The sequence below is a fragment of the Rhinatrema bivittatum genome, chromosome 7 (genome assembly GCF_901001135.1).
Source record: "Rhinatrema bivittatum chromosome 7, aRhiBiv1.1, whole genome shotgun sequence".
NCBI lineage: Eukaryota > Metazoa > Chordata > Amphibia > Gymnophiona > Rhinatrematidae > Rhinatrema > Rhinatrema bivittatum.
The window spans coordinates 128,941,952-128,966,453 of record NC_042621.1 but is presented as its reverse complement, the minus strand read 5'-3'; the positions used below and the strand labels follow the sequence as shown (position 1 = coordinate 128,966,453).

The window sequence follows — 24,502 nt, the reverse complement described above, 5'->3', positions numbered from 1 at the left end:
CAAAAAATGTCACCGATATAAATTTAATTCAGCACTAAGTAACTAATCCAGGCTTGAAACTGACTTCCCTGAGTGTGATCAGTTACTCCACAATTAACGTACAACTTGCTCTCCAGACGTGTGAGCACATGCAGCGCTGACTCTCAATCTCTTCAGGTCCTGACACAGGGAGAGGGTTACATGACGCAACATGGCAGGGAAGAGCATGCAACTCCGAGAAGGACAGAGTTGGGAAAGGACACCAAGGGGACCCATCGTCTGTCGCTCAAGAACCCTTGATAGAGGCTTTTACCTCACCTGGTCTTCAAAACCTTTAATGACTGAGCTCCTATTATCTGCCTGGGTGATTTGTTCCCATGTTCAACAGCCAAAACAGTTGACAGCTCTTCCTAACCTCTAACCTAAAATCTCCCCCGCAACAATTTAAGCTCACAATGTCCTGTTTCATCCCCACTGAAGAGAGAGAACATTTATCTTCTTTACAGTCACCTTTTATAGTACATATTTGATGACATATATTAAGTCATCTCTCAATCTCTACTTTATTGCTTTTCTCTGACTTTTCTCCACATCTTTCTTGACTTGTGGAGTCCATACAGCTTATAAATGTGGGCAGCATGCTTCAGTACCAGACTATGCTACCACTGGAGTGGTACAGCCAGATACCCTTTAAGATACTCTGTGTGTGTACATCAGCGCAAAGTAACATTAACTATGACTAAGAGGCCAATGCACTAAGCCACTGATTTATTCATAGAATTAAGCTGTTTCCACATGTTATTTGTCTTGTGAAACTGGCCCATTAAAATAATACGGAAATCAGTTTTGTGCCACTAATCTTGCAATAAAGCCTGTGCACAACTGCAGACTTTAGTGCAAAAAAAAAAATTGTAAGTATTCCTTCTTCAGGTGTAGTTAAGTTTTGCAAAAAAAAAAAAAGAAATTGTTTTTGCTATTGTTGAATCGCTAACGAGCTGATTGGCATGATTTTTCTGTAGCAGCTTAGCATAATTTTTGCAAACGTTTTTCGCAAATGCAAAATTCCACCCGTGGAAACAGCAGATAGCACACATTGAAATTTGCAAATATACACATGCTATTTGCCATTTTAACGCTCAGAGACACATTTGCAAAGCCACTCGCAGCTTAGTACACCAGCCTCTGGGTCGGCTTACTGCAAGTCTTGTGTCACCCCCCAACAGCGAGGATTCTGCTGCTTTGTTCAGTCTAAGCACAAGTGAGTGATTTCACAAAGAATGGCTGTGGGAGGAGGACGCGAATGAAGCAGAAACCTGAACATCTTCACATGTAGTTGGCGTTTTTCACCATTTTTACCCTGTGAGGTGTAGGCGGAACTTCACCTGGTGTCATATGTAAATGACATTTCATGTGGAACAGAATTCTTGCCCAGAACCCACTTTACATATCGAGCTGCCACCACAGCAGCTTATAGGTGGAAAAGTTAACCTTGGACCCCCATTTACCAAGGAGTTTCTTCCATTTCATGCCTACAGAAACACCTTTAGGAGGCAGGGCCTTTGGTGGGCCTACGTGTGCCTTGATTTGGTCCATACTGACTAGTTTTTTTACCTTTTCATGGCTCCCCAGAACTGAAGGACGTCCTGAAAAGGAGTCAAAAGGAACAGATTCTACAGCGCTTATTTCTCTGGTGCTTTAAAAGTACCAAGAACCGCAGTTTTTATGGCTTCATTTCCCTGGGTTTGGGAACACCACGTTTGCCAACAGCTGTGGGTCCTCAAACAGACATCACAAATCAGAGTTAAGAGGACCCTGCACTGGTCCCACTCTTTCTCTCTAACTTTATCCTCACAAAATCCCACTCAGAGCTCTGGAATTTGTTGGATTCAGCTGATCAGGTCTAGCGTCCTGGGCGGGGGATTAAGAATGAAAATCAGAGACTAATCTTAACTCCTGCTCTCTCCCCGCCCGTTATTTTTGCTGCATCTTAAGGATTTCATTCCCTAGGGTGCTAATAGTAAAATCCACTTTTTAAAAAAAAACAAAAAAACCATCGCAGGAGACAGCGCCCCAATCCCGAGCATCAAAATCTACAAAAAACATTTGCTCACGCAAGGAGCAAGTAGTAAAAGTGCAAAAATGTGTCACCGAAAAGGATGCAAACCAGTAATAAAACTGGGTGGAAAAGGGCGGCAGCTCAGTGGGAGCCGTCCCTAATCCTAAGCCCTTGGCAGAGGGCCTGGTCACGCACTTCAGTTCAATATTCTTTACCGTGAATGCGACTCGGCCTGTGGCCCTGGGGGCCTGCAGCCTCTCACTTATAAAATTCAGATACAAATTCTGTACATTTTCAGTGGGAGAGAGGGATTCCCAGTCCCTTTGGCAGGATCACTGGGATAATAAAGTCTCTGTGCTGTGTGTGTGGCTTAGAAAACTAAAACTGAACACAGTCTCTCAGAACTAAAAAAAAAAATCAACTTCAGAATTATTTTTTTCTTTGAGTAGTTTTTCCCCAGCGTCCCTTGGATGGGATCCAGGAAGAGTTTAAAATCTACTTAAAGAGGAAAGATATGTCCACAGTGCTGGCTCTAGACGCAGGACCAGGCATGGACCGGATGGTACACGGAAGCCGTTCACTGTCTCTCTCTCTCTCTCTTCCACAATCGCCTGCTGCTGCTTCTGGTCCATTCCAGCCAGGGGACCCGCGAGCATCGCTGCATGAACTGCACGCAGACTCCCTGAGCCCCAAGGTCTCCAAGAGTTGGCAGGTCCCCCGCAGTGTATGTGACCAGAGAAGTATTATGAAATCATGCTGGCACAAGTGTAAGAGGCCCCCCCCACCCCCACCCCCACGAGGAAGTCAGGAGGCACTAAAAGCAGAAATGGTGACACTGCTGGGGGGGTAGGGATTAAGATTTCTGAGCAGAGCTGCTGTGGGATGGCCGGCAGCTGCCTCCCCTCTCCGAGACATGGCGCTTCACTTTGGCAGATGTGGGGGGTGGATCCGGGTTCAGGGAAGGACTGGAACGAGATTTCTTCAGCCCGTCTTCATCGCTCCCCTCGGAATCGAAGAGGCTCCTCTCAAGCGCTTCAAAGTCCTCAGTGCCTGCTTTCAGCTTGGCTCGCAGGAGCATGGCATACGTACCGTACCGCGACTTCTAAAAAGGGGGGGGGGGGGGGGGAGAGAGAGAGAGAGAGAAACAGCTAGCTAACTGAAGCCTGGGATGTGATGTTCAGCAGACAGGGAAAAAGCCCCTGAGAATCCTAAAGCGAGGAGAGGGGAAGGAACCAGAACAGTAGGCCTGTGAACCGAGCAGTTCTTACGTGCAGATTATGCGCCTGCAGCTGCCTGGTTTTCAGGGTAAGGTACAGGAGGGTGTTAACGAGAGAAGAGAGTGGGACGTGCAGGCAGGTGTTTGAAGATACGGATGTGACACTCGGGGCTATTCAAGATTTATCAGTGTAGTCACTTCCTGCCAATAATTTCCTGGCAACAGTCCATTTGAAAGATTAAAAAAACAAGCCCCCTTACCTCAAAATGTAGGTAGTCCTCTTTCTGCTTAAACTCTTCGAACTCTTTTCCTTTGAGCTTCTTATCCAGTGGGTAGGAGCGATGCTCCACCAAGTCCGAAGACATGGACTTGACCTTGGTTTCGTGGGTCTTTACTTGCTCTTCCTGAAAGATTGTACAGTTGCATGAGACAGTGTATGGCTGCCCCTTCAAAATGTTATATTCAGTAGCTACTACTCTAAGTCTCTCTCTAACTTTTGGGTTCTTTTCCTCTTACCTTCCTAGTGTTAGTCATACCTCTCCCGCTCAGGTATACTCTTGGAGGAGGCACCTTAATGCTGACTGCTACTTGGCCACTTCTGTTACTGATTCGATACAACAGTATCATCTAAACCTTCCATGCCTGGTCCTTACCCTGATCCATAGAAGATTACCATGGCATTATTTACATGTTCCGGGTCACAAAATTACTCCCAAGTCTCCATTGGCTCTAGGACTCTGGGCTCAACCCTATCCTGGAGGCACATTTAACCAATCTGGTTTTCATATATCTGTAATGAATATGTATGAAACAGATACAGTAACTAAAACTAATCGGAGAGAGTTCTTTTTCACTCAACGCACAATTAAACTCTGGAATTTGTTGCCAGAGGATGTGGTTAGTGCAGTTAGTGTAGCTGTGTTTAAAAAAGGATTGGATACGTTCTTGAAGGAGAAGTCCATTACTTGCTGCTAATTAAGTTGACTTGAAAATAGCCACTGCTATTACTAGCAACAGTAACATGGAATAGACTTAGTTTTTGGGTACTTGCCAGGTTCTTATGGCCTGGATTGGCCACTGTTGGAAACAGGATGCTGGGCTTGTTGGACCCTTGGTCTGACCCAGTATGGCATGTTCATATGTTCTTCTTAACATACAAAAGTCAAATTTACTGGCACAGTCTACTACCATGTAAAACAGAAAGGGATATCAACAAGTTGGGAAATTATTTTTTGTCTTCTCAAAAAAACTCATAGGGTCTAGTCTAAGACAAACCAGACTACTTAATCATTTATCCCAGTCACATTTAACACAGCTCTCAATACTATTAGTATTTTTTCCAGGTAGGGAAATCCATTGTGGTTTTCTTTTCTTTTTCAAAACTTTTCAGTTGCAAATAAAGGGGTACATTTTCAAAAGGTACGCGCGCACATGGTCGCCAGATTTTATAACATGAACGCGCAGGTGCACGCATGTTATAAAATTGGGGGTCGACGCGCGCAAGGGGGTGCACCCTAGTGTATCTTGCACACGTCGACGCCCGCGGCCTTCCCCTGTTTCCCTTAATCTTCCCACCCCTTCCCCTCCCACCTCCTAGCCCTATCCTAACTATCCTAATCCCTCCCCCCCCCCCCCCCCCCAATTCCTTTGACTTACCTTTTGCGCCTGCTCTGGGCAGGTGCAAGTTGTGCACACCGGCAGCCTGCCGGCACATGATCCTCCAACACAGCGGCAAATGGCTGCTTTGCCAGAGGCTTCTGGCCCCGCCCCTTTTCCGAAGTCCCGGGACTTAGACGCATCCCGGGGCTTTACGCGCATCGCCGGACCTTTATAAAATAGGCCCAGCGTGCAAAGGGCTTTGAAAATCCAGCCCAAAATATTTTACTGTATTTCAAATCTTGTTAGCAAGTATTAGGAACAAAAAAATCCAACCCTTGCACCCTGACATCAGCTGTTTCAGCAGATTCTGCAACAGGGGGATGTAATGCAAAACTTACCTGTATCCTCACGCACTTCCGGACATCAAAGATGACCCTTTCTATTTTATATGGTAGCAGATTGTGCCAGAAACATTTGATTTTTGTACATTGCTATCCCTGTTTCATCTTTCTAATGTATACTACTGAGATAGCAGAGTTGCTCCTTTTTTTGATATTATGAATATGTATAAGACAGATGTAGGCAAATCTATCATGCATATACATTGTGGTTGTCCAAGACCCATGCTGACTAGGTGTCTCCAGGACTGGGGCTGGGAAAGGCTGCCTTAACCTATGGTTACAGTTACACTAGAAGATCATAAAAAGACTTCCAGAAGGGCCATGAATAAAGGATGCTGGAACAGAGAACTGAAAACGAATAAACTGGGCTCAAATTAAAAATTGTAACCATACAATCCTAACAGCTTCAGTTTTACAGCTTTCCAAGATTTCAAGATGTAGTAGTATTGAGCAGAAGTGCTGTGAAAAATCAACAAGCAGCTATAGGGTAACACAATGCACAACAGCTCCCCCTTTTCCTTCTCCCCAGGGGAAAAGAAGCATTTGATGATTTGCATAACTCCTCCTTAATTAGCCACTCCTGCCATTAATTAGATGCACATGTAGTGCTAATGCCACCCCCAGTCATCCACACTTAGCTCAGGATCAGCTGAAAAGACAGCATGTTCACTAATACAATCACATGAAAAAATATAAGACAACAAATATCTTAGGACAGAACTGAATGGAAACTTAGGAATGAAGGTGGTTGACATCTTAAGAAATGTACATAGTAATTTAATGCAGGTTTTGACTTTCACATACATTTTGTAAATGCTATTGATTGTCAGCAAACCGTGGAACATGCTGCCAATCCAATAGCAAAAGGCCACATGAACATTATTTACTCGTCTGGAATTTCTCTTGTTCCTGCAGGAAGTAACACTGCTTCGAAGAGAATTACATACAAAAATAAAAGAAAGCCCAAGAAAGGTTTGGACTTTGGAAAGGTGTTGTCTAGGAAAATTTTGGAAATCACTGTCTAGGGAAAGATCCTGTTGCTGCAGCAGCAGCCACACTGGATGACGATGGAATACATCAAAAGACAATGAGAAGCTAGCTGCCCCTGACGAAGTTAAAGGCTTGTTTCATTCTTCAGTCTGAGATTACCTGGGAGAGCCGGGTGGTGGCGCTGGGGAGAAGAGGCCGACTGAATTTCTTATGTGACCCAATGGCTGCTGGGAAAGGTGGAGCAGAAAACATAGCAGCCACCACATTGATGCGCGTGATCCACGAATGCATCTGTTCTGTATTCCTAAAAACAAAACAAAAAAAAATGGTGTAAATCCTCAACTGCATCAGCCATGGCATAAAAACATAAATTACTGTCCCATGTCCCCCTCGCCCCACCCCCAAATCCTTCCTCACTGGAAAATTGGAGATTAAGACATTGAAAAGGAGAAAGCATACAGTTGCTCTGAAACGTTGCTTTCATTTCTTCCTCTATGAAGAGGAAAACTCTGCATCATATTTCATTTCTCAACTTCCTACCCTATCGCTGCATCTCTTAGGTTGTAAACTATTTGATTCAGGGACTTCTGTGTCCACTTTTTCTTATTCATTGTATCCTAGCCCTTCTGTGCATCTGTATCTGGTGCTCTAATGACCACCTTGGCATAATATGCTATATGATGCATTCTCATATGTTTTGGGGCGGATTTTAAAACGAGCGCGAATAGCCTACTTTTGTTTGCGCTCCAGGCGCAAACAAAAGTACGCTGGATTTTAGTAGATACGCGCGGAGCCGCGCGTATCCGCTAAAATCCTGGATCGGCGCGCGCAAGGCTATCGATTTTGTATAGCCGGCGCGCGCCGAGCCACGCAGCCTACCCCCGTTCCCTCCAAGGCCGCTCCAAAATCGGAGCGGCCTCGGAGGGAACTTTCCTTTGCCCTCCCCTCACCTTCCCCTCACTTCCCCTACCTAACCCACCCGCCCGGCCCTGTCTAAACCCCCCCCTTACCTTTGTCGGGGGATTTACGCCTCCCTCTGGGAGGCGTAAATCCCCGCGCGTCAGCGGGCCTCCTGCGCGCCGGGACGCGACCTGGGGGCGGGTCCGGAGGGCGCGGCCACGCCCCCGGGCCGCCCCGGGCCGTAGCCACGCCCCCGGAACGCTCCCGACACGCCCCGAAAACGCCGCGCGGTTCGGGCCCGCCCCCCGACACGCCCCCTCCGAAAACCCCGGGACTTACGTGAGTCCCGGGGCTCTGCGCGCGCCGGTAGGCCTATGTAAAATAGGCTTCCAGGCGCGCAGGGCCCTGCTCGCGTAAATCCGCCCGGTTTTGGGCGGATTTACGCGAGCAGGGCTCTGAAAATCCGCCCCTTTATGTTTTTATATTGTCCCACCACCATAAAATGTTAATGTGCGGCCTTAATGGGCTAAATAATGACCTAAGTGAGGAAAATCAACAATCATCCAAAAACAGGCATCATGACCTACAACAACCTAAAAAGAGAAGATCAACTGTCCCCCAAAACATGGAAAACTGGGATACTGACACTATGGATAAGATGAGTAAACTCATTCATCGACATCAACTCTTAATACACTAAGACATAGAAAACGACAAAAGATGCCACAACATGAGAGAGACAAAATCCTTCACAACATCGGGATATCATGACAAACATATATAATGTGGATAGAAAGACATCATTTTCTAACACAGGAAAGCCGCTATTCACAAAATACTAAAACCTAGGAAAAATATAACAATCCACCACCCCGTGAAACAAATGTTGCCTTCTGCAGCTGATCTCAACCCCCCCCCGCCCCCCAAACTTGTTCAAAAACATTGTGGGCCTGGAGGTTTGAGAAGCCTTCCTCCCCTTCCCCTGAAAATGCAAAATTTAAAAACATGGGAAAATAAACATGGAGGGTACCAAAGTGTATTAAAACATGAGAGTAACATGTCACCCATCGTACTTATAGGTTTAATACTAGACCATGCACACGTCGGATGAAGCTTTCTAGGCGCTTGCTTCCTTGATGAAAAGGAGAGTGGCAGACACTCTGAGGTCGATATTCAAAGGGATTTATCTGGATAACTTCTGAGTTATTAGAATAAATGCCGACTTTTAAATATCTTCAGCACTCATCCGGGTAAGATGAGATGAGGTAACCAAATAACTTAGCCAAATAATTGGTGTTAGCTGGACAACTCTAGACATTGTCAAGAGCAGGGTTAAAGTTATCTGGAAATGTGATCAAAGAATATAGCCAGTAAAGTAGCCATAGAAATGTAAAGTAAAATAAATGAGCGAGCCTGCCGGCCCAATCCACCACCCCGTGAAACAAATGTTGCCTTCTGCAGCTGATCTCAACCCCCCCCACCCGCCCCCCAAACTTGTTCAAAAACATTGTGGGCCTGGAGGTTTGAGAAGCCTTCCTCCCCTTCCCCTGAAACTGCAAAATTTAAAGATCTGGCCCCTCCAGAAGCCCCCCTACCTGCCTGTAAACCCAACCCCTTAACTCCTGCCTTCACTGGACTCCTCCAGACCAAGCAGCTGGGAACAATCATTTGGAGGGTTCCAGCGGAGACAGGAGGGCTTCTGGAGGGGCAAAATATTCATTTAAATCTTACAATTTTGGGGCAGGGGGAGGCTTTTCAGGCCTACAGGCTCATTTTTGGACAATTTTCAGGGCCTGGGGGGATTGGTCGCAAAAGGGTTGACGTTTGTTTCACTGGGGTGGGAAATTATTCGAGCAGGCCCATTCATTTTTTGTTTTTAAACATTTCCATCATTAATTAACCAGCTATATCCTTTGAATATTGCCAGTTAAGGATATAGTTATCTGAGAACACATACCCAGATAAATTTATTCAAGGATGTTCAGCAGCACATTTATCTCACTGAATATCCCTCTTACCTTATCTGGCTAACTTTAGCCTCATAAGGTATTTGTTAATTTATTGTTTTTAATTGACCTCAAAGTTGTCAACTACTCTGATTTGGGAGTCACATTGCTTTGAAGATGCATGGTTTCACTTGTTCCAAGGTTCAGCTGAACTCACTGTGCTTGGAAGAGAAAGACTCTCCAGTCTGCTGTCCTGAGGTAGAAGACATTTGGTCTCTTGTTGTAATCTGATGCCCTAGTGGCTAAAGAATGATGGATGCTAATGGCATTCTTCAGGTCCTCCTCCGAGAGGGACTTTCCTGGCTTGTACTCCTCCTGGAAAACACAGGGAACTCTATGTAAAGAAACAGCAAGCACTGTCTACTCCATCTAGTACAGAGCATCCAGGAATGAAAATGAGGGATGTTGAGACGCTATTAGCCTAACCAGCCAGCATAACAACTGGAAATAGGAACCAGAACCCAAAACCCATTCTTATGAGATATCCAAAGGACAGCCTTTGGGTATGTACCACTTTTAAATAGAAAGCAAAGTCTGGGAGCTCTATGTAGAATACACAGTCAATAGCAAACAAACCAGTCTTTATACAGTTTCAATTTTCTCCTGGACTGTTGAACTATGTATTTTTTGGTGAACAAACTGTCAGTTTGTTCACTAAAAATGTCATCCAGGCACTGCATGTTTCATTTTAATAAAAGTCCATTGGAACGGTGGAATTGGATTTAACTTTCTACTACAGTCTTTGGCTGCTACCTCTGAGCAAAAGGGAAGAGCATACTTTGGCTCTTTCATTTTGCTTACTCTGGAGCTGAACAGTGTGGACCACTGATGACATCACTAATAAAAAAAATAAAAGACAATTCTGGGGATGTTATGGCTTCGCTCCCCTCAATTTTCAGTACTGTGGATCAGTGGCTTAAAATCGAATGGGTTACTTTTAAATGTAACTAAGACTGAGATTATCCCTGCTAGCTCGAGTAAACTTCCCTCGTATTTTTTTAAAAGTAAGATTAAATGATGTGGACGTGGCCCCAGTAGAGGCAGCGCATAATTTGGGTTTTATTGTGGATGACACCTTTTCTTTTATCCCCCAACTGAGGGCAGTTGTAAAGACTTTTTTTTTTTTTTAAACTGCGGGTACAAATGTCGTTTGAGGTTTATTTTACATAGTTATGATTTTAAGACATTAATACACTTTTTTTGTATTACCAGTTTTAGATTATTGTAATGGGTTGTGTATATAGGTTTGCCGAAAGTACATCTACGCTCTTTGAAATTATTGTTACTGCAACTGCCTGGCTGGTAGCTTGGTGTCCAATCAGGCTCATATAACCCCAGTGCTGAAAAGCCTGCATTGGCTACTGCTTGAGTAACCTGTAAAATTCTCTGAAGTGGCACCTTTTCTTTGGAATGCCTTCCTGACTGGTCTCCATACAACTGTAGATTTTAAGTGTTTTAGGAAAGCATTAGAGACACATTTTTTTAATGTAGCTTTTAATTGTTAAAATGTTATTTTATTATTATTTATTTTATTTATTTAAGAGCACTTATAGCCCGCCCTTCTTACATTCAGAGCAGGGTACATTAAGAGGACCAAATATTATGACTGGCTAGAGTCAACAATATGAGTAAAGCATGGGTACACAAGAAAGTAGCATCTAGTTAACAAAGTCATCATTAAGAGATTAAGGCATTATTTATAGTATCAAATGTAGGTTAATATGAGTAAAAGGATGGTAGGGTAAACAGATGATAGGGAAGGAATTACAGGCAATTGGGGGGGGGGGGGGGGGAGGGGGAGTTCCTTAACCCTAGGTGTCCCCGCTTCATGTAAGATGCGTTCTGATCAAGAGGGATTTGTTCAGTGGCTTTAGATGTGAGAGAGAAGGAGACAAGGATGAGGTCACTCCATGGTATTTCAGTAGTTGAGATGGTCGTCATATTTATTGGCAATCTGAAGGATTGACAAAAATCATGTCTAGGCAATTATCTTTCTTGTGTGTGGGTGAAGCAATAATTTGCTTCCAGCCACAAGAAAGTAGGGTATCAAATAAAACTTGGGCAAGGGACAGAGTGGAGAGGGTTATGGGGTGAAGCTTCAAGTCACCTAAGATTATGGTCTTGGCAGGATTTAGGTTGAGATTCAAGAGCGATTCACAGAGTGGAGAGGAGTTATGCGTAAATAGCCCTGGGGGACAATAGGTCAGGCAAAGATTGATATATTGAGATTTAAGGCATAGCAGTTTGTATGGAGGAGGTGTGGAGACTTCAACTAAGGAGAATTTCAGATGAGATATAAAGAAAATTGTAAGTCCCCTCCATTCTACCTTGTCTAGACTTGTAGAAGTATGAGAAATTAGGTGGGCAGCAGTGGTTAAGTACTAGTGTGTCATGATCTTTTAGCCAGGTTTTAGTGATGCATAGACAGTCGTATGTTCTGGAGGCAAGGAGATCACAGATAATGGCTGACTTTGTTGTTATAGACTGAGCATTAACAAGTAGGAAGATTAGAGCAGTATATGCAGCAATGGCGGTCATAGCGTTTAATACAACATATGTGAGAGTTCTAATTGGTGGCTGACCAAATCAACGTCAGGTTGATTTGGTCAGCCACCAATTATCTGCCATGAACAAGATTTGGTAACATGGTGGGCTATAAATCCCTGTTAAATCAATCAATAAATAAAATTCCTATTTTCATGCCAGATGCACTGGAAGATAACATCTTCAATAGCATCTTAAAATTGTAACAAGAAAAACAATTAAGCAAAACCTTTATGTGCATGTAAACACAATATTAGTGTCAAGAGTAAAAAAAGCAACTCTCCTTTATGTAGGTAGCAAAGCCAGAGGCAACGGCATCACCTCTAGTTGGAATGGGTGAATGTACACTACGAGGTTGCTGTGCATAGGAGTGCCCTTGAGTGATTTGCTAGTAGGAGTATTCTGCTTCTGTCTGTTTAGTTACTGGGTTGTATTTGATGTCTGTGAAATTTGTTGATTATGTTATAAATGGTATTATCAAACAGAATAAATAATGAAGAATGACAAGACCCCAAGATAGCCCTTTTCGCCCATTTCCATGAACCCTTCAGTTCTCGGAACTGGAAGACAGGAGAAGCATCCCTGAAATTTGCAGAGACCTTTGCCAATCCACTGGTAAGCAGGAGTCCTAGGTTAGATTCCCAAGCTTGACTTCTGTTTGCTAGGCTGGCTAGGGATGCTGCAAAGTCAGTGTTCATGGCCCCTTGGAGGAGGGAGCCCTGGCTATTGCACCACAGTGACGCTTGGAGACCAGACTGAATGCATGTACAGCGGATTCTGGAAGGAGCTGCAGTCTGGGTTCCTTGGCTAAGGACAGTTGCCACAATGGCTGGGCTAGTTGGGGGATGCTTTATAAAATGGCAGAAAATACCAGGTAGCTATGAATTAAGACTCAGGGTGCTGGAGCCCAACAGAAGCATGTTTTGATTGCAATGGAACCCAAAGAGACTGGAAATAAAACTGCTGGGCCAAAAAAGGTCTCATAAAAAGTTTCCGTGAACCAAGTAAAACACTTAATATAAAAAGAATTATCAGGCCAATACAGTAAAGTGCGGTCACGGTTACCCTGCTTCTAACCCGCGTTAGCCCAACCAGCGATTCACTATCCCCTTTAACCCATCTTTACCGCCTCTTTAACTCAACGGGTAACCCTTTCCGCCCGCGGCATGTATATGAGATGTAAACGATCGGATTAGCTATTCCCTCCCATACAGTAACGCGCGCCCCGATTATCGCTTTTTAAACCTGCACTTTTCCCGTGCGTTTAACCTGCTAGAGGCAGGGGTAAGGGTAGGCAGCAAACTTTCCCCCAGCCCCCACTCACCTGCCCTGGCTGCGTTCATGGGTGCCGGTCTCCGGGGCAGCCCCAGTCCTCTCAAATTGACGGGCCAATCCCCCCGGGCTCTCCGGAGCTGCAACCCAGCTCTGCCCCAGTCTTGCAAAAAAAAAAAGTTTCCTTTCTTCTTGCAAACGCGTTTCTTAACTGTCGGCAGGAACAATTGTAACTTCTGTTCCTTGCGTGAAGTCGGGTTAAAACAAAAGGGAATAAGTGTAATAAAAGTTAACTTACTGGTGGGAGCCAGCGGGCGCGCATTCATCGAGGCGGGAGACGGTGGACGCGCATTCATCGAGGGAGGCGGGAGACGGCGGGCGCGCATTCATCGAGGGAGGCGGGAGCTGGCGGCGAAAGCGGCCTCCAACAGCGAATGAATGCACGCCTGTATACGCCTGTGCAATTTGGGCGCTCAAGGCGTGATGTCACGACGTTTGGCGTCACGTGTGACATCACGCCTTGAGCGCCCGCCGGCTCCCGCCATCTCCCGCCTCCCTCGATGAATGCGCGCCCGTCTCCCTCGATGAATGTGCGCCCGCCATCTCCCGCCTCCCTTGATGAATGTGCGCCCGCCAGCTCCCGCCTCGATGAATGCGCGCCCGCCGGTTCCCGCCAGTAAGTTTACTTTTATTACTCTTTATTCCCTTTTGTTTTAACTTTTGCCCTGCGCCTTGTTTCGGGAGGGAGGAAGGGAGGACCATCCACTTCCTGGTACCTGTCATTTCAAATGTCATTTGAAATGACAGGTACCAGCGCACCCAGGATACTGTACAGGCGCTGTATAAAGCGCCTATACAGTAAAATGGGTTGCGCGGGCCTAACGCTTCATGGAAGCTTCTTGGACATGGCTTGCATTTGCAAGCTATTTAAATACAGTATCTAGCGGTAGGTGAGCCGGACTGTGCGTGCGGCAAACGCGGGTGCGCCCGGCACTAACGCAGCTCTTCCTATCGCTCCTTACTGTATCGGCCCGTATGCTGCGCCTCGAAACACATGCTCCATTCTTTAGAAGAAGGGCACCTGTGGAAGAGACACTGGGAATGACCAGCCGCCCCTGCCCTCCCCCTATTTCCTGCAACAGCTCAAGGGTAGATGCTATGGCATGAGTTAGACAATTTTGTAGCAACATTTCTGAAATTCTGAGGCAATTACGTAGCACAAGCTTGTATAAATTTGCATATTAAATAATGTACTCTTTTGTTTTTACTTTATAAAGATTAGATTATCGCATTTTGACTTCTCCTACGTGTCTGGCTAAATTTAGTTTCTTCTTGAGTTTTCTGGGTGGGAGAAAGGATCTTAATGATTGGTGAAGGAAATGGAGCAAAGCAGCTTGGCATAGGGAAGGGATCACAGGGAGAGAGGGAAGGTAGGAAACAAGAATTGAAGATGGGGGAAGGGAGGAAAGACTTGGCAATAAAGTGGGGAGCGCGAGGGAAGGATTGGCATTGAGAGGAGGAGGGAAGGACAGAAAATGAGGAAGAGAAAGGGAGGGAGGATCTGGAATCATGATGGAGAGGAATAGGGAAAGATGACTGAGGAAGGATGGAGGATCCTCTCTCACATCCCCTCTCCATAGGGTCGTATCCCTCTCCTACACACACCCTTTCTCTCTCTCCCCCACCTCACACCCACAAACCTACCTCTTGTCTGCCAATTCACCCCCTCTCACCCTGCAGACTGTCAGCCTCCTTCTAATCTCATCTTCCCCCACTTGACCCTGTCAACAATGCAGATCATTCCTCCTCCTCTGCCACTTAGGGTTTTTGACTTGCACTTTGAAACCACATGGGTCACCGTAGTGTCACATGTTTCAAAGCGTGAGTTGGTCCTGGGCGACAGAGGAGGAGGAGGACATGGCATGACAAGCTCATTACTGGGGGGAAGAGAAGTGCATGTATGCGCTTGGCCAGCCGCTGACCTGGAACCCAGCACATGATTCCAAGGAAGATCAGCTAACTCCACAGCAAGGGTCAAATTCTGTGGCTCTTGCCACAGTCACAGAATCACGGGAGACCAGAGGCCCTAGGTAAAACCATTCCCTCCATCCCATAACATCCTCAAACATCCCATAACATCCTCAAAACGGCACACCTCACCAGCACTAGAGAAAGGGCCTTCTCCATTGCTGGCCCCACCCTCTGGAACTCCCTCCCTGCTGATCTCCGTTTAGAACCTTCCCTACAATTCAAAAGAGGAATCAAGACATGGATTTTCAAGCTGGCCTATCCGGACACTACTCAACCCTAGACATTGCGCTTCATTGAACTGCCTTGGCTCCCTATTCGCCCACTTTGCTCCCCCTAGTACTACCCTCCTACCTCAGGCCCCCTAGAACTCGCCTTCTTTGTACATACGTGCATAATGTTAACCCATTTATGACTTGCACTTTGCATGTGTTGTATTTTTTACTTTTGATTCTAATTTTGAGTTTAGTAATTTAACTTGGTTACCCATCTTCCTCTCTTCTTATTCTTGGTCCTCCCTCCCTCTCCTAGCCAGGTTACTCGCCCTTGCCCCTTTCACCCTCTATAGCCAGCCCCCCTTCCCCGTTCATTGTAATTTTTCTTCTTCTAAGTTACTTGTAAACCGACATGATGTGTCCTATGAATGCCGGTATATAAAAGCTCATAATTAATTAATTAATTAACTTGTAGTTGGCACACCTCCAGCTTTTCCACACCTGCTTAAGTGTTCACTGCCTAATTGTTTAGTTTTAGACTTGAAGGCAGGATCATGAACCTTTTTTTTTTTTTTATTCTAGAGTATCAGAAGAGAGTTTTTTTGCATTCTGTATACAAAGACCTGGTTACCTTCTGCAGATACAGGATCATTCCTTTCAGGATCCCATGGAAAGTCTTCCATCCCCTCTTCCCCCGTGGGGCTAGCATGCCAAAGGAAAGAATAGAGAAAACAGAAAGATAAGAAAAGAAATGAATCCAGGAGGAAGCAATGACATTTCTGGAAGAGAGTAACAAAAGATTCAGTTCAGTGTTTCAGGATTCTTTGTAAGCCTTTTCTCAAAAAGACAAGAATCATTCTGAGATGAAGTACATGAGCTTTCAAGACCAAGTAGGGCTTCTCAGTTGTGCAGATGTGAAGGAACCTCTGCAATCTAAAAAATTCATGTATAAAACTCTAGATTCATTTTATTTTGAGTCACTAAAAGGCATCGCAACTTGCAAGGAATATAATTCTCCCCAGAATCAACACGACGACTAGAGTTCTGTGGGCCAGCATTTTTAATATTCTGTTTTAGATGTGTGCATTTTCACTTCAAAGCTAACTCCGTTTCAATTTTAGTTTTGCATCACACTCCACAAGGACATGAATGACACATCTAAGGACAACTGTGGGTGAACATGTTTTTAATCTCTATGAGTAGATGGTTGCATCTGTAGAAAAAAGACAAAGAAAAAAAAATGCCAAACTTTAAACATTTCTATTTGCCATTCAGCGATGTGCCCAGAACAAGGTGATTTACTGCTGGGAAAGCATCTCATAGAGTGCCAGCAAAACACTTTTTCCACTTGATTTTATCCTGTTCTACCCCCTATTCCTTATGCAGACAGCAGAGAGTTTGCGATGAAGAAAATACTAGGATTTAATTTCAGAAGGCTGGTGAGCGCAGCAGAGAAGCCTGAATGTAGGAAATGTTGCCACTTACTTGCTATGTTTGAACTATAGCAAAATTGCTTACCTTGTAATAGGTGTTATCCCAGGACAGCAGGATGTAGTCCTCACATATGGGTGACGTCATTCACGGAGCCCTTAAGCGGGAAAAACTTCTGGCAAGTTTCTAGAAGCTTTTGGTTTGGCTGCCTGAGGCTACTGAGCATGCCCGGCATGCCATGATATTCCCTGCCACAGGGGTCTCACTCCAGTCTTGTATGTAGCAATAAGCGTTAGCAAAATAAAATAATAAAGTCTGATGCCCAACTCCGCGGGGTGGCGGGTGGGTTCCGTGAGGACTACATCCTGCTGTCCTGGGATAACACCTATTACAAGGTAAGCAATTTTGCTTTATCCCAGGACAAGCAGGATGCTAGTCCTCACATATGGGTGATTAGCAAGCTAGAGGCTGAGTCATTGTCCATGCAGGTAACCGGAATGCTTTGTTGAAGAAATGAGTCAGCCGAAGAATATAGCAGGATGGATGTAGAAGGAGTTGGGATTAAACTGGAAACAAGTTCTTTAAGACAGATTGTCCATAGGCTGAATCCTGTCTTCCTTCCTTATCCAAACAGTAATGAGCTGCAAAGGTGTGAAGGGAACTCCATGTTGCTGCTTTACAAATGTCAATAATTGGCACTGAACGAAAATGTGCTACTGAAGTTGACATGGCTCTTACTGAATGTGCCTTTACTCGCCCTTGGAGAGGAAGGCCTGCTTTTTCGTAGCAGAATTGTATGCAATCTGCTAACCAATTGGATAGAGTATGTTTTCCCACTGCTTTACCTGGCTTATTTGGATCATAAGAGACAAAAAGCTGATTGGATTTTCTAAGGGATGTAGTGCGATTCAAATAAAAGGACAATGCACGTTTACAGTCCAAAGTGTGTAAAGCTCTTTCCCCTTGGTGAGAGTGAGGCCTTGGAAAGAATGTGGGTAGAACTATCGTTTGATTTAAGTGGAATTCCGTAACTACCTTAGGAAGGAATTTTGGATGTGTTCGGAGAACCACTCTGTCATGGAGAAACTTTGTGTAAGGTTCGTATGTGACCAGTGCTTGCAACTCACTAACCCTCCTAGCTGATGTGATGGCTACGAGGAAAATAGTTTTCCACGTGAGAAATTTAAGGTCACAGGAATCTATGGGTTCGAACGGAGAATGCATTAACCTTGTTAAAACCAGATTCAGGTCCCATTGTGTAGCTGGGGGCCGAATTGGTGGCTTAAGGTGAGTGAGACCTCTCATGAACCTAGTGACGAGAGGTTGTGTGGATATAGGTGCCTCTCCTATCTTATTATGATAAGCTGAGATTGCGCTGAGATGTACCCTGATTGATGATGTCTGAAGACCAGAGTCTGAAAGATGGTACAAATAGTCTAAAAGAGAAGTAGTGGGGCAAGTGAAAGGATCTATATGGTTCTGCTTGCACCAAAAAGTGAACCGTTTCCACTTGTAAGAATAATTGCGTCGTGTGGAAGGTTTTCGGGAAGCTATAAGTACCTGAGAAACATTAGTTGAAAGATTAAGGGATTGTAGGATTAAGCTTTCAACATCCATGCTGTCAGGGATAGGGATTGAAGATTGGGATGACGCAATCGACCCTGATCCTGAGTGATGAGATTGGGAGCTACTCCCAGGCGGATTGGATCCTTGACTGACAGGTCTAGCAGTGTGGGAAACCATACTTGTCGAGGCCAATAAGGGGCTATGAGTATCATGGTCCCCTTGTCCTGTTGTAGCTTCACCAACGTCTTGGTGATAAGCGGTATTGGAGGATATGCATATAGTAGGCCGGAGTTCCAAGGGCGAGCAAAGGCGTCCTTGGCTGGGTGGATCTTCTGTTTGTGCAGAGAACAGAAGTTGTGTACCTTGTGGTTCAGATGCGACGCGAAGAGATCCGTTGATGGTTGTCCCCACCGTTGGAAGATCTTGGTCGCAATGGAGGGATCCAGAGACCACTCGTGCGGCTGGAACTGGCGACTGAGTCGGTCTGCTAGGACATTTTGAATCCCCGCTAGATAAGTGGCCTGCAGGAACATTGAGTGGTGAAGGGCCCAGTCCCAAATCTATGCTGCTTCCTGACAGAGGAGATACGAACCCGTACCTCCTTGTTTGTTGATGTACCACATGGCTACCGTATTGTCTGTTTGGATTAGCACAGTCTTGTGTGAAAGGCAGTCCTTGAACGCATGCAGAGCATAACGTATAGCTCGAAGTTCTAGAAAATTGATTTGATATGTGGCTTCGAGTTTTGTCCAAGTTCCTTGAGTTTGAAGAGTGTGAAGATGAGCTCCCCACCCCAAGGTGGATGCATCTGTAGTTAATGTTATCTGTGGGATCGGTTTTTGGAATGGTAGGCCCTTGCGTAAATTGTCCTTGATCGTCCACCATTGCAGCGAGGCTCGAAGTTGGTGGGTTACCTTGACTTGATAATATAGCGGTTGAATGGCTTGGATCCACTGAGATCGTAGAGTCCATTGGGTGAGTCTCATGGCAAGTCGTGCCATAGGAGTGACGTGAACCGTGGAAGCCATGTGGCCTAGCAGGATTAGAAACTGATGAGCTGTCACTTGTGGTTGAAGTGATATGTAGTACGCCAGCTGGGACAGTGTGTGTGCACGGTCCTTTGGAAGAAAAGCTTGTGCTAGGTTTGTGTTTAATTCTGCACCTATATATTGGAGTAAATGAGATGGGTGCAGGTGGGATTTTTGATAATTGATGAGGAATCCCAACTTGTGTAGTAACTGTATTGTGCAATGAAGAGAAGTTACTGCTCCTTGCTGTGACTGACTTTTTATGAGCCAATCGTCGAGATAAGGGAACACATGAACACCTTGTTTGTGCAAATGTCCTGCCACCACAGCTAGACATTTGGTGAATACTCGTGGAGCTGAGGCTAGGCCGAACGGCAAGACTCTGTATTGGAAATGTTGATTTCCCACCTTGAATCTGAGGTATTTGCGATGTGGTGGGAAGATTGGAACGTGAGTGTAGGCGTCTTGAAGATCCAGAGAACAAAGCCAATCTCCTTGTTGTATGAGTGGAAGCATGGTTCCTAATGATACCATCCTGAATTTTTCTTTCCTGAGAAATTTGTTGAGATTTCTGAGATCTAGAATGGGACGTAGGCCTCCGGTTTTCTTTGGAATGAGGAAATACCGGGAATAGAATCCTCTTCCCTTCTGATTTTGTGGTACATGTTCCACAGCTCTTGCTGTCAGAAGAGCAGATAATTCTTCTTGTAATTGAGGATTGTTGTCTAGATAGGAGTTTATTGGTGGAAACTCCTGAGGGGGAGATGTGAAGTCTAGTTGGTAACCTTGACGAACTATTGATAAGACCCACTGATCTGTTGTAATATTTTCCCATTGTGTGTAAAATTGGGAAATTCTTCCCCCAACTGGTAAGTGTGGATGAGGGTTTGGTAGTTGGCAGTGTTCTCTGGAACGGGTTTCAAAAACCAGAGGTTGAAGTTGTTTGAGGTGGTGGCTGAGGCCGTGCGGCTCTTTGCTGTCGCTGTTGAGGACGCTGTTGAGTTCTCGCAGGCCGTGGTCTGGTGTTTTGTGGATAATATCTCCTTGGCCTGTAGAATGGACGCTTTGTGTCTCTACGGGGCGGCCTACGTGGAGGATGAGATGATGTGTCCTGTGACAAAGAGGAGAGCTGTTTCAAAGTTTCAGAGTGATCTCTAAGTTGTGCTACAGCGTCTTGCACTTTTGTGCCGAACAAATTGTCACCCTGACACGGCAAGTCCACCAATTTGTCCTGAACTTCTGGACGCAAGTCCGAAGCTTTAAGCCAGGCCCACCTTCTTGCAGAGATTCCAGATGCTGCAGTTCTAGCAGAGGTTTCAAAGGCGTCGTATGCTGCTCGAACCTCATGCTTTCCAGCATCTAAGCCCTTTTGAACAATCTGTTGAGCTGCCTCCTGTTGAGACTGAGGCAGGGAAGGTATAAAGTCCTCTATTTGCTTCCATAAATTCCGTTGGTGCTGCGTCATGTATAGTTGATAAGCAGCAATTCTGGAATTGAGCATAGCCCCTTGATAAATCTTTCTGCCGATGAGGTCTAGAAACCTGTTATCCTTTCCAGGGGGAATAGAGGCATGCGTTCTGGATCTTCGTGACTTCTTTTGGGCAGATTCCACTACTAGGGAATTGTGAGGAAGCTGCGTTTTTTCAAATCCTGGTGCAGTTTGGACTAGATAGGTAGAGTCCACCCTTCTGTTGACTCCAGGAGTTGTGCAAGGGTGCTCCCAGATTCTTTGTTGGAGCTGCAGCAACACCTCATGTACTGGAATAGCCATATTATGCTTTGGGGAATCTACGAATTGTAAGATTTCCAGTGTTTGTTGTCTTTCGTCCTTTTCTGTTTGAAGTTGAAAAGGAATAGATTCTGACATCTCCTGGATGAATGCTGAGAACGATAAGTCCTCTGGAGGGGACTGTTTCTTTGCTTGAGGAGGAGTATGTTCAGATAGAAATTCCTCCGAAGAATGGTCAGATTGTGTATCTGACCATGTATCTGATATGGGCTTGTATTTTTGAGAAATTTGTACTCTAGATGGGGACATCTCAGATGTGCCCTGCAAGGGATCCTGATGATCAGGGGAAGTATCACTTACTTCCATCTCCCTCTCTATTTCTTCCTCTTCTTCAGATCCAACAGGCAGGGAGGCCAAGAGATCCTGGTATCGCTTCGTGAGGAGTGCATGTAGTTTCCTTTCAGTAGATCTGTCAGGGACAGGCTTGGATGTGTGTTTAAACTTCCCTGGTGCCTTTTTTGAGACAGGAATTAGACCGTGTACAGGAGGTGCAGTTGAAGCTATTGTATAGTGAGGTGCCACTGTAGATGAAGAAATAGGCCTAGGAATCCATGAGGATGCAGAGGTCATCGATGCTATCGATGGCTGCAGCGGGATCAACGATGAGGAATCGATAGCCCGTGTAGTATCTGAGCCGGTCAGGATCGTTGATATCGGCATCGTCATCGAGGTCGATGGTTGTAGAGCCACGGAGGTGGATGGTGGCATCGGCATCGAAATCGACGTCGATGATTGTAGAGTCATGGAGGTGGATGGTGGCATCGGCATCGAAATCGATGGTGCCATCGACTGTGTAGTCGGCATCGACTGGTCGTTCGGCATCGGCCCGATGGCCGGCATCGACTGTAAAGTCGGCATCGACTCGGTGGTCGGCATCGACACTGAGGTCGGAATCGGCGAAGACGCCGGCATATTTTCCTTGAAGACATCAGTAACTATTTGCTTGATTAAAGCCTGTAAGTCAGATACTGATGTCGATGGCAGCGATTCTGTAACGCTGGTCGATGACTTTTTTCGGCGTTTAGGCACCGGTTCCTCTGGCGGTGGAAGTGGAGGACTTACATGATGTCTTCGGTGCTTATGTGGCGGATGAATTTCAGACGCCGATTTTGTCGACGATGTCGACGGGGTAGGCGAGGAGGCGTCCCCCGATCCTTCGGCGAGGCGTTTGGTTAACAATAACTTTTTTGTTACGCCGGTCGGCGAGGATTTGGAGGAAGTTATCGGTGATGGCGGCGTTTTAATTTGAAAAATTTGAGCCATCTTTTCGTATCTGAGTTTCCTACCTTTCGCCGTCATTTCTTGGCACTGGGTACAGGCCGCGATGTTATGGTCCTTTCCCAGGCAGTGAACGCACTCGACGTGCGGATCTGTAATTGACATAGTCCGGTTGCAGGCCGGACATTTTTTGAACCCTGAAGTTCTGTCGGTCGACATCCTTCGATCGGTGTTTCTTTTTTGAAGAAAAAGTTATGGTGTTTGTCACCAGCCGGTGACAAACCGAATGAGACCCGGTAGGGTGAAAAAAGTTATAAAAAACTTTTAACGTTGTGAGGTAATCACAGGCTCCTAAGAAGAACGCGATGCAGTCAGCAGCGCGGAAAAAAGAAGACTGGAGTGAGACCCCTGTGGCAGGGAATATCATGGCATGCCGGGCATGCTCAGTAGCCTCAGGCAGCCAAACCAAAAGCTTCTAGAAACTTGCCAGAAGTTTTTCCCGCTTAAGGGCTCCGTGAATGACGTCACCCATATGTGAGGACTAGCATCCTGCTTGTCCTGGGATAACATGTTTTGCTTTGTATGCAACTGGTTATCACCCACCAGTAAAGCACCCCCAAAGAGATTTTTAAGTGTGGTTGTTTTATGTTTGGGTTATAGCTTAAGGCCATCACATGCTTTTTATTAGGTGGTATTGTTTTGCAGTCTTTTAAATATGGTTTTCATAGACAACTACTATTTGTGTGTGTGTGGGAGCGGGGGGACAACAATTTCCTTCTACTCCTTTGCCTTTCCAGCTCAGATAGAATTGGCCTTATACCTGGGCTGGGGGGAAGGGGTGTTTCTCTATTTTATAAGCAGCTAACCTAGCCACTGTAGAGATGCTCACTGGCCATGGAACCTGGTACATGTGCTCACTGAAACTGGCCAGTAGGTGCCACCATTGTGCAATGGCTGTGGCTCCCTTCCCTGTGAACAACATCCCCGCAGCACTCCCAGCCTTGGCTGGCCCAGGAAGTGTAAACCAGCCCTGGGAATCAAATTCAGGTCCACTACCATTTTCTCTGGCAAATAACTCAGTATGCATGCTGGGTACTCAATATGCTCAGATACCCTGTTAGCACAAATCAGAGTCTGGTATCTTGGCTTGCTGCTTCAGAAGTGCAGCTTTAATATTCAGGCAATGCTTGCTACCCTTACAACCAGAAACTGAGCTCTAAAGCAAAGGTGGTAAATTTTCACCGCCTATCCTTTACATTTAATATCATTTTCTCATACATAACAGGAACAGCAGCATTTCTTATTTGCTCATGCCCTGTTCAATCAAAAATCCTCAATACCTCCAGCTGAATGGCTTCATTTTTGTCAGAACAAGCTGAGCCCAGCTTGGCTTTACCCCACCCCACTGTGGAACTGGGAGGTCATCTCTCATATCCCTCCATTAAGATACAGGCAGGCAAAGAGACTTTGATAACATCACACAAAGAATCAGCAGCCCAGCCAAGATTTCAAAGCAGCAGTTTCCAATGCCTTATCCCAGGCAAACTGCAAAAAGCAGTATAGTAACACAATCTCTCTTAACCTGCTAATTCAGTCATTTAAGTAATTATGTTAGACAGTAATAGTCGGGATAGATGGTACACAAGGAGTAAAAGTGACAGAATCAAAAGCAGAGGACTCGTATACCAATGTATACCTGTAGTTCCTATCTCTCGCCACTAGATGTCAGTAACACAATATATTCATTTGGGGAATCTTAACTTTTTCCAGAACTCTGGATACATTTTTAGATCCACAGCCCTACCCAAGTGAATAACTAAAGCAGGGACCAATGTGCTGTGTATCTTGGGAACCTACCATCACCCATCTCCCTAGAAGCCCTGTTCAAATGCTATAAAATGGATTTGTTCCCATCATAAAATGGCCTCCTTTTCAGATTGTTAAATTATTTCTTCAAAGTCAAACTTATAAAATTAATAAAGCTAGCCAATAGAATTTAAAAAACATCAGCTCCGTATGTGATGTGCTGGCCTGGAAAAATAAAAAAGTGTTTCATACAGTCTGTGCTTTCTGCAGGACCGCTTCCCGCGGCACTGAATGTCAGCACCCAGCTCTCTCTCACAATCCAGTCTTTTTTCTGGTTTATTTAAAACACATTTAATTAGGGAAAACCAATGTGGTCTGCAGATTTCTGCCAGATACCCGCTGCTTGCAGTGCATACACATACAAAAACAGTTGCAGGGTCTAGTCAGATCAAGGTAAG

The 24,502-nt window shown here is 45.3% G+C and overlaps 1 protein-coding gene across 1 annotated transcript in view; it reads right to left on the bottom strand.

The window, feature by feature from the left end:
- Positions 1 to 293: 293 nt before the first annotated feature.
- Positions 294 to 24,502, bottom strand: part of PSD (pleckstrin and Sec7 domain containing) — a 301,533-nt gene continuing 277,324 nt past the window's right edge. Inside the window, exons 12-16 of the mRNA XM_029610693.1 lie at positions 15,838 to 15,908; positions 9,305 to 9,462; positions 6,401 to 6,545; positions 3,512 to 3,655; positions 294 to 3,137 (exon numbers count right to left, since the gene is read on the bottom strand). Coding sequence (XP_029466553.1) covers positions 2,889 to 3,137; positions 3,512 to 3,655; positions 6,401 to 6,545; positions 9,305 to 9,462; positions 15,838 to 15,908 — 767 coding nt within the window. The 3' untranslated portion in view covers positions 294 to 2,888. The remainder of the gene's footprint in view (positions 3,138 to 3,511; positions 3,656 to 6,400; positions 6,546 to 9,304; positions 9,463 to 15,837; positions 15,909 to 24,502) is intronic.